This window comes from Pteropus alecto, unplaced genomic scaffold, assembly GCF_000325575.1.
Source record: "Pteropus alecto unplaced genomic scaffold, ASM32557v1 scaffold127, whole genome shotgun sequence".
NCBI lineage: Eukaryota > Metazoa > Chordata > Mammalia > Chiroptera > Pteropodidae > Pteropus > Pteropus alecto.
Window position 1 is genome coordinate 1027802 of NW_006440646.1, and position 15792 is coordinate 1043593.

The 15792-nt window shown below is 41.5% G+C and overlaps 2 protein-coding genes across 2 annotated transcripts in view; both read right to left on the reverse strand.

The window, feature by feature from the left end:
* The window catches only part of CAPSL (calcyphosine like), a 26515-nt gene extending 19678 nt beyond the window's left edge, over positions 1 to 6837 (reverse strand). The window contains exon 1 of the mRNA XM_006917802.1: positions 6751 to 6837. The gene's annotated coding sequence lies outside the window, so the exon portion shown is untranslated. The remainder of the gene's footprint in view (positions 1 to 6750) is intronic.
* Positions 6838 to 12524: 5687 nt separating this feature from the next.
* Positions 12525 to 14712, reverse strand: LOC112484694 (UDP-glucuronosyltransferase 3A1-like). Its single transcript, XM_025050962.1, has 2 exons — positions 14503 to 14712; positions 12525 to 12801 (listed from the first exon to the last, which is right to left on the reverse strand). The coding sequence occupies exons 1-2, from the start codon at positions 14670 to 14672 to the stop codon at positions 12525 to 12527; spliced, it is 447 nt and encodes a 148-aa protein (XP_024906730.1). The 5' UTR covers positions 14673 to 14712.
* Between the last annotated feature and the right edge of the window lie 1080 nt (positions 14713 to 15792).

Consider the following 15792-nt stretch of genomic DNA (forward strand, 5'->3'; position numbering starts at 1 on the left):
ACCACAGAAATTTAACTCCCTGCTACCTTAACAACAAAGTATAATCAAATGCCAAAATAAAAAGTATAAAAGTTGTACTCAAATCACAATAAAACGGAACAGTGTCACACCGCCTCTGAGCTGTGTAGTCGACTGTCTCCCGCGCCGAGGCCTTGCCCACCTTCGGGGCCCCCTGGATCCTGTCGTGGCTGGACCGCGGCATATAAACATCTAAAATATCTGGTTTTTGTCCGGGTTGCCAACTTCCACATAATACTTATAGTATGACAGTATTTAATCTACATTTCCACACATATATACTGTGGAAATAAGATATCACTGAAGTCTGGCATCTTACCAGATTTTCTCTGCACCAAAATGCATTTATCTCAAGATGTTTAAAATTCATGTTTCAGCCGTGGTCGAAACGCAGGTATCCGGAGCTCATCTCTTCTAAAGTACAGTCTTTCATTCTTTCTGCTGATCCTCAGAATGCGAATTAAGTCCTTATTTTAATGTTTCTGGTATAGCCCAATTTAAGAACATTTCATAAACCTCATTGTTGTAAAGTGCTCACTTCATACGAAATTTTGTTTTATTCATTCAACCAGGGTTGGGATTAGAGCTAGGTCAGTGCCTAAGGCATCATGCTTAAGGAGGCCCTCAGCCTCAGGATTGTCCAGATGTCAACCTTGTACTTGCCCAAGCCTTAAATCGTTTGCCTTCCCCTAGTCCTGGTACTGAATTCAACACAGGTCTATTGAATACTTACTATGTGCCACACAATAGCGATGAATGCGGCAGCCAAGATTCCTTTCAGAAGTTTATATTTCTTAGGGTAGTTTTAACTTTGTTAAATTTGAATTATAGCTGATTTTCCAGATACTGGCTGATTCAAAAGTCACTCCAATCTCTTTTATCTGCTACATTCCACTGTCAGTGGGGTGGCCACGTGAAACGAGTTTCGGCCAAAGAGACTCAACTGAAAGTGCTAAGGGCAGAGCTCTCCCATCTCTTTGCCTCCTCTTGCCTTGAACAAAAAATGCAAGGTCTGGAGCTGTGGCAGCCTTTCTGCAACCATGAGGGAAAGGCTAAGGGAACCAGAGATACTAACTTAGAGCCTTAACATCACTGAGTTGCTAAGTCAGTGTAACCAACTGCTTCAGTCTGCACTCATATCATGTGAGAAACATAAACCCATATTTTCTTAATCCATTGTTGCAGTACCTCTGTAACTTGCGGCTAGAAGTATTCCTGATACAATTGTCAAAAGCTTATTCCTGCAGTGTTTAGATTGACCCTAGGTATTGGCCTTTTCCTGGGTAAAATAACTAGCAATCCAGTGTGAAGAGAGGTTCAGCTCCCCCTGAAAACTGAGAGGAGAGGCAAAGTAACTCCATTCATTATAACCTCTTGTCTCCATAGAATTTTATCAGCATTTAGCAGCCATTGTAGCATTTTTGGCTACGAAAGGAAGTAAGAAAAACTGCTTAGCCTGATATTCAAGGACCCATGTAACTAACACAATCTGCTACAAGCTCCCATTTAATAAAATAGAGCCCCAGAGTTATGGGGTCCTTGTCACAGTGAGCTTCCCCGGGGAACGGCACACTCCTTGCTGCTTCCTTCTGCACCTCCCTCTTCCCCTCTGCTCTGCCTGGAGTCTCTGAGGTTTTTACCAGGCGATTACTGGCAATCTATTCTGAGTCTGGCAGTCTGCCAGATGGAAAGACTTAAAGAGGCAGCGTTTAAAAAAAAAAAAAAATCTATACACAAAGGTAAGCAAAGCTTTGGCTGGATTTGTTTCCAAAAAAAAAAGGAAAAGACTTGTTTCCCAAACTTCCTGGTTTCAGTGACTAAGTGACTATACTCTTAGAATGAAGCAACCATATTTTTTGATGGTACTTAAAAAAATATATATCCCATGAGGCCTTGGCGTCCTTGATTTCAAACCCAACGCAAAGACAGACCCCACTTGCACACGTCCCTCCACTTTCCGATGGGCGTAAAGCCACGGTTCTAACTACCTTTTGCCCTTTTGCACCATTAGTCACCAAAAGCACTTACTTAGTAACTATTTTACAGTCACTTAAAAATGCTGCTTTTGGAGTCATCTGTCTGTGTAATGTTTATTTTAGAGCCAATTAGAAATCTACCCTGTTATTTGCATCCGGTATGCTTTTAACTGTTACTTCCAGAAAGACAAGAGGTGTTAATGGATAGAAACCCAACGTCAGTGTGGGTTGGCGTATCAGATAGGACACACCGGCTACTCAGAACAGAAACAGGTTGGCTCTGAAAATGAGAGAGGTTTACTTCCCTCTTATGCAAAAGAAGTCTGGAGCCAGTGTAGACAGTTGTCAAAGTTCCAAGAAACAACTAACTTTCTAACTTACCATGATTTTATTTCCTCAAATTTGCCTAAAGTTACAAAGTAACCATCGCAGCTCTAGCCATTACATCCACAGTCCAGCAAGCAGAAAACAGAAAGGTGTGAAGGCAAGAACACACTTCCCAACCAAGTCAGCCCCTTTTAAACAGTTCCCCAAAGACCCTTCCTCATGCCTTCTACTTAAATCTCATTGGCCACTTCTGCAAAAAAGGCTGGTGCTATGTTCTGCATATTTGAAATCCTAACTCTCAAAAATGATAACATTTGGAGGTATGGGCCTTTGGAGGGTACTTAGATTTTGAGTGCAGAGCCCTCATAAATGGGATCAGTGCCTTATCAAAGAGGCTCCGCAGAGCTCCTTTGCCCCTTCCACACGTGAGGACACAGCAACAAGATGCTATCTATGTACCACGAAGAAAGCCCTCACCCAACCACGCTGGTGCCTTCATCTGGGACTTGCCAGCCTCCAGAACTGTAAGAAATAAATTTTTGTTGTTTATAAACTACCTGGTCTGTGCATTTTGTTACAGCAGCCCTAACAGACTAAGACAGCTGGGAAACCTAATTTTAGGCTGGGTACTTTTCTGTCCCTCAGGTTCTGTTTATAAAGAAGAGGAGACTGGCTGTTAAACAGACAACTGGCAGCTTCTGTCAGAGTCCTTCCAGAAAATAAGAGTGTGAGCACTTCCAGCTCTCTGGAGCCTGGAGCTTGTGGACACATATGAAGCAACCAGAATACCCTGGTTGAAGAAATAAAGATAAGTCCGGGGAGCAGCAGTTTGTACATTGATGATTTCTCCCTTCTCAATCTTTGTTCCCTCAAAGCAAATAAGACCCACCTTCCCAAGGGCAGTAATCAAAGGTACCCTGAGTTTAGGAAAACATAGCCCAAAATAAACTAAGCCTGGGAACATCGAACCACAGCCATCTGCCACATTTGCCTTTCCACACAGTTTTGTAAATAAAGTTTCATTGCAAAACAGCCACACGTATTTGTTTATGTATCAATGGTTGCCTTGATGCTACAATAGCAAAGCTGGATCATTGCAACAGATACCTTCTGTCTCATGAAGCCTGAAATATTTGGTCTCCCGTCCCATATAGAAATAGTTTGCAGTCCCCTGGGACCATTCAAAGGATAACAACAACAGGAATAAGGAATATTAGTTAAGCACTATTCTGTCAGGCTCTCTGCTAAACAGGTGGCCTATTTACAAATTATTCATAATCAGTTTGTTTAGAACAGAAAATATGTCTGGTATCAAGTAAATCTGGTAACTCTCCAAGTTTGCCAAATGCTTCTACATACACTAGAGGAAACGTGGCTGTTCCTATTTAACAAAATAAGGAAACTGAGGTACAAAGAGATTTAAGGGTTGTCCCAGTTCAGACGAAGTAGCAGAACTGAGATTCTGAGCAAGGTCTTTTGTACCTGCCACCTCCCCAGGGGTTTTTTGTAAAATACCCACAAGATTTCAGAAGATTACTCATTTTTTAAACAAGGAACCACTGTAGTTGTCACCACTCATTCATATGCAAACCCTGGACAATCTTATTATCAATATCAAGTCCAAAGCACACTTAGTAAGAACACTGAAACGGTCAGTGACTAGAGAGCTTTGACCTGTCTCCTCCCTCTGTGTGAAGAGGTCATGTCAAGGTCAGAGGGCCACCGAGATGGAGAGACCCACAAACCAGATCTTCCAAGGGAAGTAAGAGCATCTTCGACCCACCTCTCAATTGAACTGTCCTGCTCTCTCAAATTACACCTTTCAGTTTGCGGCACAGAGGAAAATTTTAATTGACTTCAGGTTATAAGATATAATAGGAAAAAAATTATTCCAAGACAGGAGGAAAACGAGATACTGGGTGGCAAAATGGAAACGTGGCTAGAGACGTTCGAAAGAACCCACTCCAAAGGTCACGAGCAGCGTGCCTTTTCATGGGCACTAGGAGTGTTACGAAAGGCAGCACGTGGCCCTTTCTGTGACACGATAATCACCCCGCATTGCTGTTTTCTCTCAAAGCCAACTGGCTTGTTTCTGAAATGTAGAAAACTGCTCTTATGAACCTTGATATCTCTCTTTATACAAAATTGTCTGAAATTAGAATAAAGAGCAAAATTTTACATGGAAAAAAATTCGGTAAGGTAAAGCCTTACTTAATTCATAAATTAAAGAGATTAAAGCGGCAGTTGAAACCAAAAGTGTATTCTACAAACACCCCCACTCCTTGCTCCCAGGCACCTCCTCACCACCACAAGTTGGTGAAAGAGCCAAGGCCCTTTGAGACTAGGAGCAGTCATTGCTAACCTGACTGCCAACTTCAGCAGTCACTCTTAGTCCGTATATCACTTCGCCCAACAAGCCGGCTCTATTTATCATTCTTCCTTCTTCCTTCTTCCTTCAAACTCTTTTTTTCTCAATGTCTATGAATCTAATTCCCTCTGTTTCCCTTCCCCTGAGGTCTGATCTATTTGGTCTCAGCCATGTTTTCTGTTTGCTTTTTTTAAATGCCACTGTTCCCCAGGCTTCAGTTATTTATTTTCTTCTCACTCGCTTACCAATCCATAGCAACCTCAGCTATGTCCACCGACATAGTGACGACTCCCAAATCTTTATTCCAATGCATGTACTTTCTTGAGCTTTGGAGCCAGATTTCAAATTTCCCACAAAACATTTGCACTTCAGCGACCTACAGACACTTCAAGTTTAATGAACCAGATTCATTATCTTTTCCGCCTGTTCCTTGCCTCACAGCAACACCATTTTCCCAGCTCGTTAACTGAGCATTATCCTAGACTCCCTCTCACTCTCTACATTGAGTGAGCAGCAAGTCCTGCAGAATTTCACATCCGGACACCTCCTGCTTCTCCTTTGCTTTCCTCGGCTTCGCTGCCACAGATGCCACCTTCATCCCGGACATGATCATCTCCCATTTTCACTATCGGAATTGCCTCTTATCTGGGTCCCTGCCTCCAATCTCACTCCCTCCGATCCATCCTCCAGATTGTCAGAGCAATCTTTATGAAATGAAAACCCGAACTTCATACTCTAGTGTGAAACCCTTTGGTGACCGTGTACAGGTAAAGAACAAGCATCTTAGTTTTTGAAGTGTGCATTGGCTCTGCCTATCTCTCTAGCTTTGCTTCTAGTAATTCTCCACCCCTTCAAATCTATTCGGCATCTAAGCCTACGAACCCCAGACACACCTCAGTGCTCTATATCTCTGTGCCTTTGTACATGCTGTCCCATTTTTAGGAACACCTTCCATCCTTTGCTGATCTGGAAAAGTCTTACTCTTTTTTCTAGAATCCCTATGGTGAAGCCTCACATAACCACTCTCACCAGAGTGAAGGAACTTGTGTGTTCCTTTGTATAATCTGTGAAAAGCCCACATAGCATCCACATTGCACTAGGACATACCTCTCTGCTTTGTCCTGCTAGATCTTAAATTCCTGAAAGGAAAGGACTTTATCCTTTGTGTCTCCTGTCAACATATCATGAGCACTTATCATGATGCCACTAGATTGCTATTGGAATTGATCATTTCTTTTGTTATTAGATCGTTGTTATTTACATATAAATACAAATAAATACTCACAATTTAAATATCAATATTTAAAATGCACGATGACGGAATAAAAATATTTCTCCAGTTGTAAGATTTTGAGTAACAAATAAGAGCTCTAAAAACAGAAAAGAATTTAATCTACTTAGTATGGTTTAACTACATCCCAGACTGAAGTCAAGGATGATAGACACCTGAATATGTGGTATCGCCAAGAGCCAAGGTCCTTCATAACTTCATGATCAATCAAATCAGCTCTCTAATATATTTTTTTAATAAGTTATGTCCGTCTACTTTAACAAGAACTCTGATTCTAATTTGATTCTAAGTGGTCAATTCAGCAGGGTATGCGAAATAGCACAACTTTGACTATCCGACAAACCACGGTCTGACTCAAAGCTCAATCTTTTGTTTTATGACTTGCAGATATTTAACCTTCCTGAAGTTCAGTTTTATCAATGGTCACATAGACTAGTTAAGGTAGTTCACCCAACACTTCACACTCAAGTATCCAGTACATAGCGACTGCTCAGTGATGTTTACTTCCTTCCCCGTTTCTGAATGAAATTTATTATCGTGCATTTGTATCTGAGCACCTCTTTGCAAAGATGACAAAAGCTCCCCCAGTGCTAAGCTATTATTACCTCCTTAGGCCGACAGCTAAGAACTCACATCAACCTTTAGGATTTCTTTTTAGAAACTAATTTCTCTCTCTCTCTCTCTCTCTCTCTCTCTCTCTCTCTCTCTCTCTGTTAAAATAAAACAAAAGTGATTAAATCTACATAATACATTTTTAAAAATTGATTTACCTTAAATGCTAACCTGTTGCCACCAGTTGCTTGGAACTGAAACTATGGACGCTTTCTTCTGCATCTGGGAAGACTGGTCCCCTCCCATCCCCTTTTGCCCCCTCTCTCGTACCTTTCCTCCTCACACCTCCTAGTTTGCTCTCTCATGCCAATTGGATGGTTTAGAATCTCTGTTGCATACTCACATCCTGACTGGCTCACCTCACCGTCAGTCCCTAGTCTGGCTCTGCCTTTTGTCAAGTTTACACTTCTGTTGCCTAGGAACTTCAGTGACTGTGGAAGCTCAAGCTGTTTGCCTTAAGAGAGAAGCCAGCGGGAAGTTTTGCTGGCAACTGTTTGGTTTCTAAAACGACATCAAAACTTGCTTCGCATGTTTTATAAGATAACGTTAGCAAATTCTCTTCTTTAGGCAACCCCTTCCTGCCCTCCTGTTGTCTCCAGATGTCTTACTGATAGGGTGTGCCATTATCAGGTGACACTTAAAAGCAAAACACATGGGAACAGGCAGATATAAATAAAGGCGATTCAAAGTCTTCCACATCCACACACTGAGAGGATGCCATTCCTCACTATTTCCATTCTTTCTTTTCTCCTTTCTTCTCTTCTTTCACTTCTCATCCCTTTTTATACTGATGCCTTAACAATAAGTTTGCCGAATAAGAAGCAGGCTCGTAGCCCTGTTAATAACAAAATACTTGCATCATGCTCTTTCATCGTTGTACCTCCGCCCTACCTTCTGCATCTCCACCTCGTTTCTCACTTCCGTCATGAAGTGATGCAAAGAACCAAAGACTAGAAGAACTACGAAGACCTGAGTTCCACTTTCTGTTCTGCATTTTACGTGATAGGTATTCTCAGGCAAGTGGTCGTCAATTTCTGCAGTCTCTCCAGTAGACATTGTATCTGCCTTATCAATTTCTCAGACTTGCCCTGGAGGTCAAGGGAGTGATATGGTCTGTAGATTTTAATGAAAACTTGATTTCCAGCAAGGCGTGACTTAAGGGGCCAGAAAAAGCCGCTTGTTCAAAAATATATCCTTCATCTCTCTTTTGGGGTTAAATGCTGTTTCCAGAAGGTGCATGACACTTACCAAGCCGTAACGGGTGCTGACATCATCCCAAAACGCCCCTCCTTGTTGCAGCTGACCTCGTGATAAACTGTTTATTTCGCTTTCACTAAGTGAAATTACTAAGCTATACTAATAAGCTGTTAAGAAGCAATCACTGAGACAAGATGCATCACTAATGACAGATAAGCCTACCTTTTAATCAGTCAGGAAGACAATGAGAAGCCACTGAGAGCTCTTAGAGGACCAAGAGAGAGTCTGGTTCATTTTTGCATCTTCCAAAGTGCCCAATACAATACCTTAAACAAACATGAAATCTGTCAATATTGGTTAAATCAAATTATTAAACTGGGTAAAATGTATTTATATTAAGGACATTTAAAATGAAAAATCTGTTTTTAAAAAATAGATAGTTCCTTGTACTAGATTTGTATAAACTACAAGTATTCCATTTACTTCCTTTTACATGGATAATTGCTTGAGGTTTAAATAAATAACCGTCTTGCAATAGCCTACAATTTAGGATGTGATAAATAAAACAACAGAAGATCAACATGGGAAAAAAATCACAAACACAGAGCATTTAGTGTAGATAGACACACAAAGAATCAATATGTGATCATGTCTGGTGGTAATGTAGAAATAGATAAGTAGAAGAATAACTATATAATGAAGGGAAACATAAATTACATACTGAACTTCATTTCAGAATCTTAAAATGTACCTCCAAATATATGTATTTTATATGTAAACTTTAGTGTATGTCATGTTTCATGCCCATTAAAGCTTAACAAATGAAATGTTTTACCAGTTTATAAATTTCTCAAAAATGTAATTATGTTATAAATATGGAAAGACCCCAGGTGTCCCTCACAAAATAAACATGGATTAGATCTGAGTATGTGAACTTGATCCTTAATCTTAGGCTGTTCACCATTAGTCTTGGTTCCCCAGGAAACGGCTCTACCTCTTGTTCACACGTATTTCCTCCCTCTTCAAAACTGTACTGGCTCTAGTAAATTATTATAACATATTCACATTTTCAATTATATTCAAATGCAACAATAATTTATGAATACTGAACTTTAAATTGCCCAAATAGAAAGATATTTAAGAACATATTTCACCCATAGGGATTTTCAAATCTATTTTAAGGACTAATTTGTATATGACAAACTGCAACCACTTCGTTTTGATAGATGAATAGACCTACAAAATCCCCACTGACATCAAGATACAAAATATCTCATTACCCAATTTGTATTTCATTCTACCAAGTCACACAGCCCCATGTAACCATTAATCTGCTTTTTGTCACTATAGATTAGTTTATATTTTCTCAAGTTGTATATAAGTGGAATCACCCAGGATGCAGTTCTTTGAGTTGGGCTTCTATTTCCCAGCATGATCATTTTGAGATTCATTGATATAGTTGTGTGTATCAGTAGTATGCTCCTTTTTATTGCTAATCAATAGTCTATTTTACGGATAAACCACAACTCGTTTATCCATTCATCTACTGATAGGCATTTAGTTTTTTCTCAGTCTGGGGCTATTACGAATTTGTGTACAGGTTTTCGGGTGGACAGGTTTTCATTTAACTCAAGTAAGTGCCTATATGTGCAATGGCTATGCCATTTGGACAAGTGTATGCTTAACTATTTGGGCAACTGCAGAGCAATTGAACTAAGTGGATGCACCATTTTATGTTTCCATCAGCATGGACTGTATGAATTCCGATAGCTCTGTCTCCTTGACAAATGTTGGTATTGTCCATCTTTTTAATTTTAGCCATTCCAGTACATGTGTTATGGTAACTAACTGTGGTTTTACTTTGCATTTCTCTGATAACTAATGTGTTGAGTAACTTTTCACATGAGTATTGGCCATTCATATATCTTCTTTTGTGAAGCATTTGTTCAAACCCTTTGTCTTTTTTTATACTGGACTGTAAGATTTATTTAGATATTTTAGATACAAGTTCTTTGTCTGAAATATTTTCTTCCAGTTTGTGGCTTACACTTTTGTTTTCTTTTCTTACTGGTTTCTTTAGAAGAGTAAAAGTTTTACATTTTGATGAAAGTCCAATTTATCAAATGTCTTTATGATTTGAGCTTTCAAGTTTTGGATAATAAATCTTTGCCTACCATAAGATTACAGGGACTTTTAGAACTTTTATAGTTTCGGCATTTATATTTAGGTCTATGATACACTTTGGGTTAATTTTTGTATATGGTATGAAGAGCAAGCAATGTATTTTTGTGTGTATATTATTATATAAAGGTCAAATCTCATTCAGATATAAAATTGTTCCAGTACAATTTACTGAAAAGTTTTTACTTTTCCCATTGAATTGTTTTTGCACCTTTGTTGAAAATCAACTGACCATATTTGTGTGGGTTTATTTCAGAATTTTTAAGGTGTGCCTGGAGAAGTAGCCAGAAAAAATCACAGAGGCCTTGTATTCCACACAATGGGAGCCACCAAAGGATTTTCATCAGAGAATGATGAGATCAGGTTTCCATGTCATCAAAGCCATACTGGCAGCCCACCTTGTGTAGGATGCTTGGAGGGCAGAAGACTGGAGGCATCATTCTGACTCACTGAATATGACTGGTCAGATTTTATATATGGGGGTGGAGCCTAGGAAGCACCAAGCATGGAGTTGGCCTCACTGTGTTACCAGATATTCAGGGAGGATGATGAAGTGGGAGTGGGAGAGAAAGAGTTATCAGCCAAGGAACTGTATCCTCAGGTCCCTGTGTTACTTATGAGGGGAATGAAATCCTAGCTATTCTCTGCAATGACAACACACGTCTGTCCCTCAAGGAACTATTGCCAGAGACAAGTTTAAGGGACTTCATAAGAATTGCAAAAATAAAACCTTATTTCACACACACACACACACACACACACACACACACACACTTCTGCATGTGACATGCTCCTGACCACATGTGACATCCTTACAGCGTGAGAATTCACATAACTGGGTAGATACCAAGCATCCAGCTTTGCATACAACCAGGCAAATCCCATCCCGACATTGGCAAGGGTGGGCCTTTCCTATTTCTGAAGGAAATATTTGTATTACATGCTTCATTTTTTTCATTTGAATTATTTTACGATATGTTTCACAACCTCAGGGTTAAGCAATCCAACACATGGTTTCCAGGGCCATCCATATTTATAATGTTTCTTTGCTATATTTTAATCCACTAGATACCACACATTTGAAACTTTTTAGGAAGAACTCCTTCCGTCTGAGAATGCAAAAGCAAATATGAGGGCAAAATAACTGAAGGCAAAATATTTCATGAAAGCAACATACCAGAGAGGTAGCTTGGCGAGAAGTTTAAAAAAGAAGATTAAAAAGGCAGAAAAAATTAAAAAACAGGGGAGAGACAAAAGATGGCAAGATGAGCTACCACACTAGCCCTCAACGGCTTGTCTTCAGGCTTTTTTTTTATATATATTAGTTTTAGGTATCCAGCATAGTGACCAGACATCTATATAATCCACATAGTGATCCCTCTGATTACTCCAGCACCCACCTAGCACTGCACAAAACCATTACAATACCATTGACTACATTCCCCACAATGCACTACAGCCTCTTTTGAAAAAAAAGAAAAAACACATCAAAAACTCTAGTGTGTTTAGGGTATGATTTTTCTCCTTTCTCTTACTAGGAACTGAATGTACTCCCTATGGATTTGTCACATATTGGAATGTTCTCTTCTACATCAAGAAAATCTTGGACACCACCGTGGCCACTGGACCTCTGGACCCAAAACCTTACATGTAGGTTCCAGGTCTCCACTGAGATTTCTGTAACCACATTTATAAGAATGGGATCTTCAGAAGGGAACTAAAAAATGGGAAACACAGCACCAGCTGTGGGCTGAGGCAGCCCCAGGCCTGACCAGCAAAGGAGATGCTCTCTGCAGGAGGGGACTCGAGGCAGGGACCAAAGGTGGGGTCCTGGGAGGGGCTGTCCCTGTTTCACTGCAGGACAGAGGCCAGGCTTCCTGAGCTTCAAGGTGAGATGAAAAACAGATGCAAGAGGTAGGCCTAGAATGGAAGAACTGGCCAAAGATCTTATGTCATAGCCATTGAAAGTGTAAGAGAAAGGGGCAGGAAACTGAGAAGTCTCCTGGACAGGGAGAAGGAAGCAGAGTGTTGTGTCTGGGGTTGGGGGTGAGGAGGAACATGGGGCTGCCTGGTGACAGTCGGTGTCTGAATGGAGGTGTCCACTGATGAGGGGCAAATCAAGGAGCCAAGATCAAATTCATAGCCACAGAAAGTAGAACATGGGTTGCCAGGGACTTAAGAGTAGGGGCAGGGGAATGAGGAATTCTTGTTTAATCGGTGCAGAATTTAGTTTGGGAAGATGAAAAAAAGGTCCGGAATCAGATGGTAGTGATGATTACATGAATATACAAATGTATTTGATGCCACTGAACTGCATACTTACTGGTTAAAATGGTAAATTTCATGTGATGTGTATTGCACCATAATTTTCTTTTAAACAGAAGCCCCAGATTTCTTCATAAGACTTTCTAAGTAGAGGCAGAAAATAGTGAGGAGCAATTTGTGTGCCACTGTTAAGTAGAGATTGGGTGGGACACCAGAAATGGCCTGTGCTGGGAAGTCTTCAAAGAATCAGCGGCTACACAAACCCTGCCAGCCATGGCTGCACTGTTCATCAGGCCTTCTTCTGCTTCCTGGCCCCATACAGCACCTTGGCCACCACGCCCAGCAGCTTCCCACAAAGCCACAGGGAGCCCAGGGTGACCACCAGGAGGAACAAGAAGACATCCAGTAGGTACTGCTCATACCAGGACTGCTGGAAGGCATGGGGCTTGAGGTGCGCTGCTCCCCCTGTCTGTAGAACATGGTTGATCCAGCCCACCAGCCTCTGGGTGGGGGTCAGGGGGTGGGAGCGCATGATGATGCTGGCGGCCACTGCTGCCGACTTGTACCTGTTGGCAGAGACACAGGCGGGTGTTACTCATGCGGTCTCAGAAGTCTTCGAGACCTGTCTCACGCTCCTTTCACCACATGCACAAAAGACTGCGTTTCAAGGAGAAGTTGTTGGCCTGGCCTTGCCACCGTCTAGCTGGGACCCTCTGAAAAGTTCAAACTCATACCTATATGCACGGAACCACACTTAGTGCTAAAAATGCCACACTTAAAATTAAGTGACTGAGTTCATAAGGACTAGTCTCTACCCCAAGGAGGCTTATGATAGACAACAGGAAAATTGTGCGCGATGTAATCATCATATATGTATACTGAGTACCTACTTTGTGCTAGTGTCGGGGCTAGGTGACAAATATGGCTCTGGGGACTGCAGCCCAGGATAACACCTGCAATCTGCAGCCCCTTCACAGCACAGCATTGACCAGTACTGGCTTCATGGGCTGTGGCTGCATACCTGTACGGGACCCCTCACTGAGACAGGTCCTGTGCTTGATTTAATTCTCTGCTGTCACCATCTTGAAATCTTTCAGCTTAAGAATAAAGAACCCTGCACATCCACTTTCCATCGGGCTCCACAAATTATGTAGCTGGTCCTGAGGCACAATGTCCGCGGATCAGCCCAGCTCAAACGACTCCTTCACAGGGGTCAGTGCATCATGGCCTTTGGGTCTCGGTCTTTGGAAAGCCAATGAAAGATCCCACCTCATTTATCAGAAACCAAACATTGACAACACATAAGATATCAAATACGTATAAAACTTTCGGGTTATCAAACACCCTGGAGCTTAACAACTTTTCTCAGGTTGAGAATCACAAGCTACTTGGTTGTTTTCCAGGCATCTAACAAGAACTCCTTCCAGGGCTTCTACGTGCGAGGGAATGCGTTGAGTCTTGAGATTGGATTTATGTACCCTTGAAACCCTAAGCTATTCAGTACTCTTTAGTTATAATAAATACATATATATATATTTTTTCTCTTCATGTAATATCATTGTGCTGGATCAGAATTTATATAAGGTCAATGGATTTTTTTAATGACTCACTTAACAGAAATTCCTTCACACTGAGTTTGTGGCAGGCCCTTTGCTAGGCCCTGGGATCACAGTGGCAAAGAAGAGACACTCACTACTGTCCTCGGGAAGTTTAGTCTCTACTTTCAAGTGTGGGGGGACAGATGATAAATTAAAAGTGCTAAAGAAATGGGGTAATTACAGATCCTGAGTAGTGCGTAGAGGAAATCACGGATGAAGACTGGCGTGGGTGGGGAAGGAGTCTAGTTGGGGCTGTCAGACAAAGGCAGCCTTTCTGAGGAGGCGACGTTAGAGATGAGACCCAAATATCACGAAGATGAGACAAAAGGCCTGAGGTGGAGAACAGTGTGGCATATTGGGGTACAGAGAGGCAACCTCCTGCCTCAATAGGAATTCTACCATAAGCACCCCCAAAATATAAGACCTCCAAAGACACCCTGTGTAAGTAGTTCACGTTCCTTACAACCCATAAGATAGAAAAATATTCTCACATCTAACTAAAATGGCCTGGTCTTGTTCTCAGAGGAAAGAGGTCAGCTGTTAGCATCAAACACATATGATCCTGTATCCTGGAAGTTGCAGCTTTTGTGGCAGAAAAGACCCATACACAGCTCTTTGTGTCTGAGGTCTGCATTCAGCCTCTGTGACCACAAGCCCAGAGCTGCATACCTCTTGTCTTCTATGACTTGCTTCATCGTCAGAGCCAATGTCTCAGCTTTGATCTGCTTGAAAGGAATAGAGACACCGAACTTTTTGGCTTCTACTCGAACCATATTTCCAGGCTGGTCTCCAAAGATGGGGAGCCCCACTATGGGTACAGCATGCTGGATGGCCTCCATTATGCTATTCAACCCTCCATGGGTGACAAAAAGACGGATGCGAGGGTGAGCTGTTGTAAATGAAAAAGAGAGCAAAACACTTCTGAATGAAAAGTTGCAGAACACAAGGGAAAGCACTTAGGGCAAAACATACACCGAGGGATCTCGAGGTGTGCCGGACACATTCTAAAGATGATTTGGCTTCGGACACATCCAAGGTGCATGTGCAGGATTCTTTTGCCTCTGTATAGAGACTCCTTGCCTCAGCTAGAGCACAGGCAAAACTCAGAACCCAGAAAATTCTGTAGGGAATAGTGCTAAGCGAAGCATATATCTCCATCCATCCATTCATCCATCCGTCCGTCCGTCTGTCCATCCGTCCGTCTCTATCCACTCAGTGTCTCTCTTTGATTTTAGTGCCTCTCTGATTTTCTCATCTGCTTTCTCTTTAGATCTCTCTGTGTCTCTGTCTCTGTGTGTGTGTGTCTCTCTCTCTTTCAAAGTTTTGAGCAACCTTTTCTTAATTGCCAACTAATTTCCCCTCCTCTGAATTCCTGACACAACTCCTGTGTCATTCATAAAACTTTCGCTGTATGTATTGTCTCCTCGACTCTATGAAAAGCCCCCTCAAAGCAGAGACTGGACCCACCAATTCAGTATTTCCACTGTCAACCTTTCCATCTTACAATATTTAGAGCTAATTAAAATGATTATTGATAATGAAGAGTTCGTCTCAGTCTGTGCCTCTCAACTGGGATGACCATCAGAATCTTTTGTCTCTTCTGTGAAATCAGAATCATGTGCCCCAATCCGGACTTGAAAAATACATTTGCAGAAGTAGAACGAGAAATCTGTTTCTTAAATTCCACAGATTATTTTTAGTCATAATCTTGGTTACAAGCCTCTGATCCAGTCACAGCTATGGCTGTCAGGAGATTCTAAGAAGCAGCACTAGGCACACAGAAACCTTGTTTTGGGGAGGGGGAGAAAGGGAGGAAGTGAGAGAACTCTCTGGTATCAGAGCTTCAATAGATTGAATAACTGGCTATGAGGTTGCTCAGATTAGCACTGAGGTATTTGGGCACAACCTGAAGACAATACTGGCATCGATGATGTGAAGGTCTGAGTTGCTCGTAACTTC

Excerpts from the sequence above, each read along its gene's own strand:
- LOC112484694 (XM_025050962.1), bottom strand. The coding sequence starts at position 14,672 with ATGGAGGCCATCCAGCATGCTGTACCCATAGTGGGGCTCCCCATCTTT. Across the intron at positions 12,802-14,502 it reads CAAGTCATAGAAGACAAGAG|GTACAAGTCGGCAGCAGTGG; the intron begins GTATGCAGCTCT and ends CTCTGCCAACAG.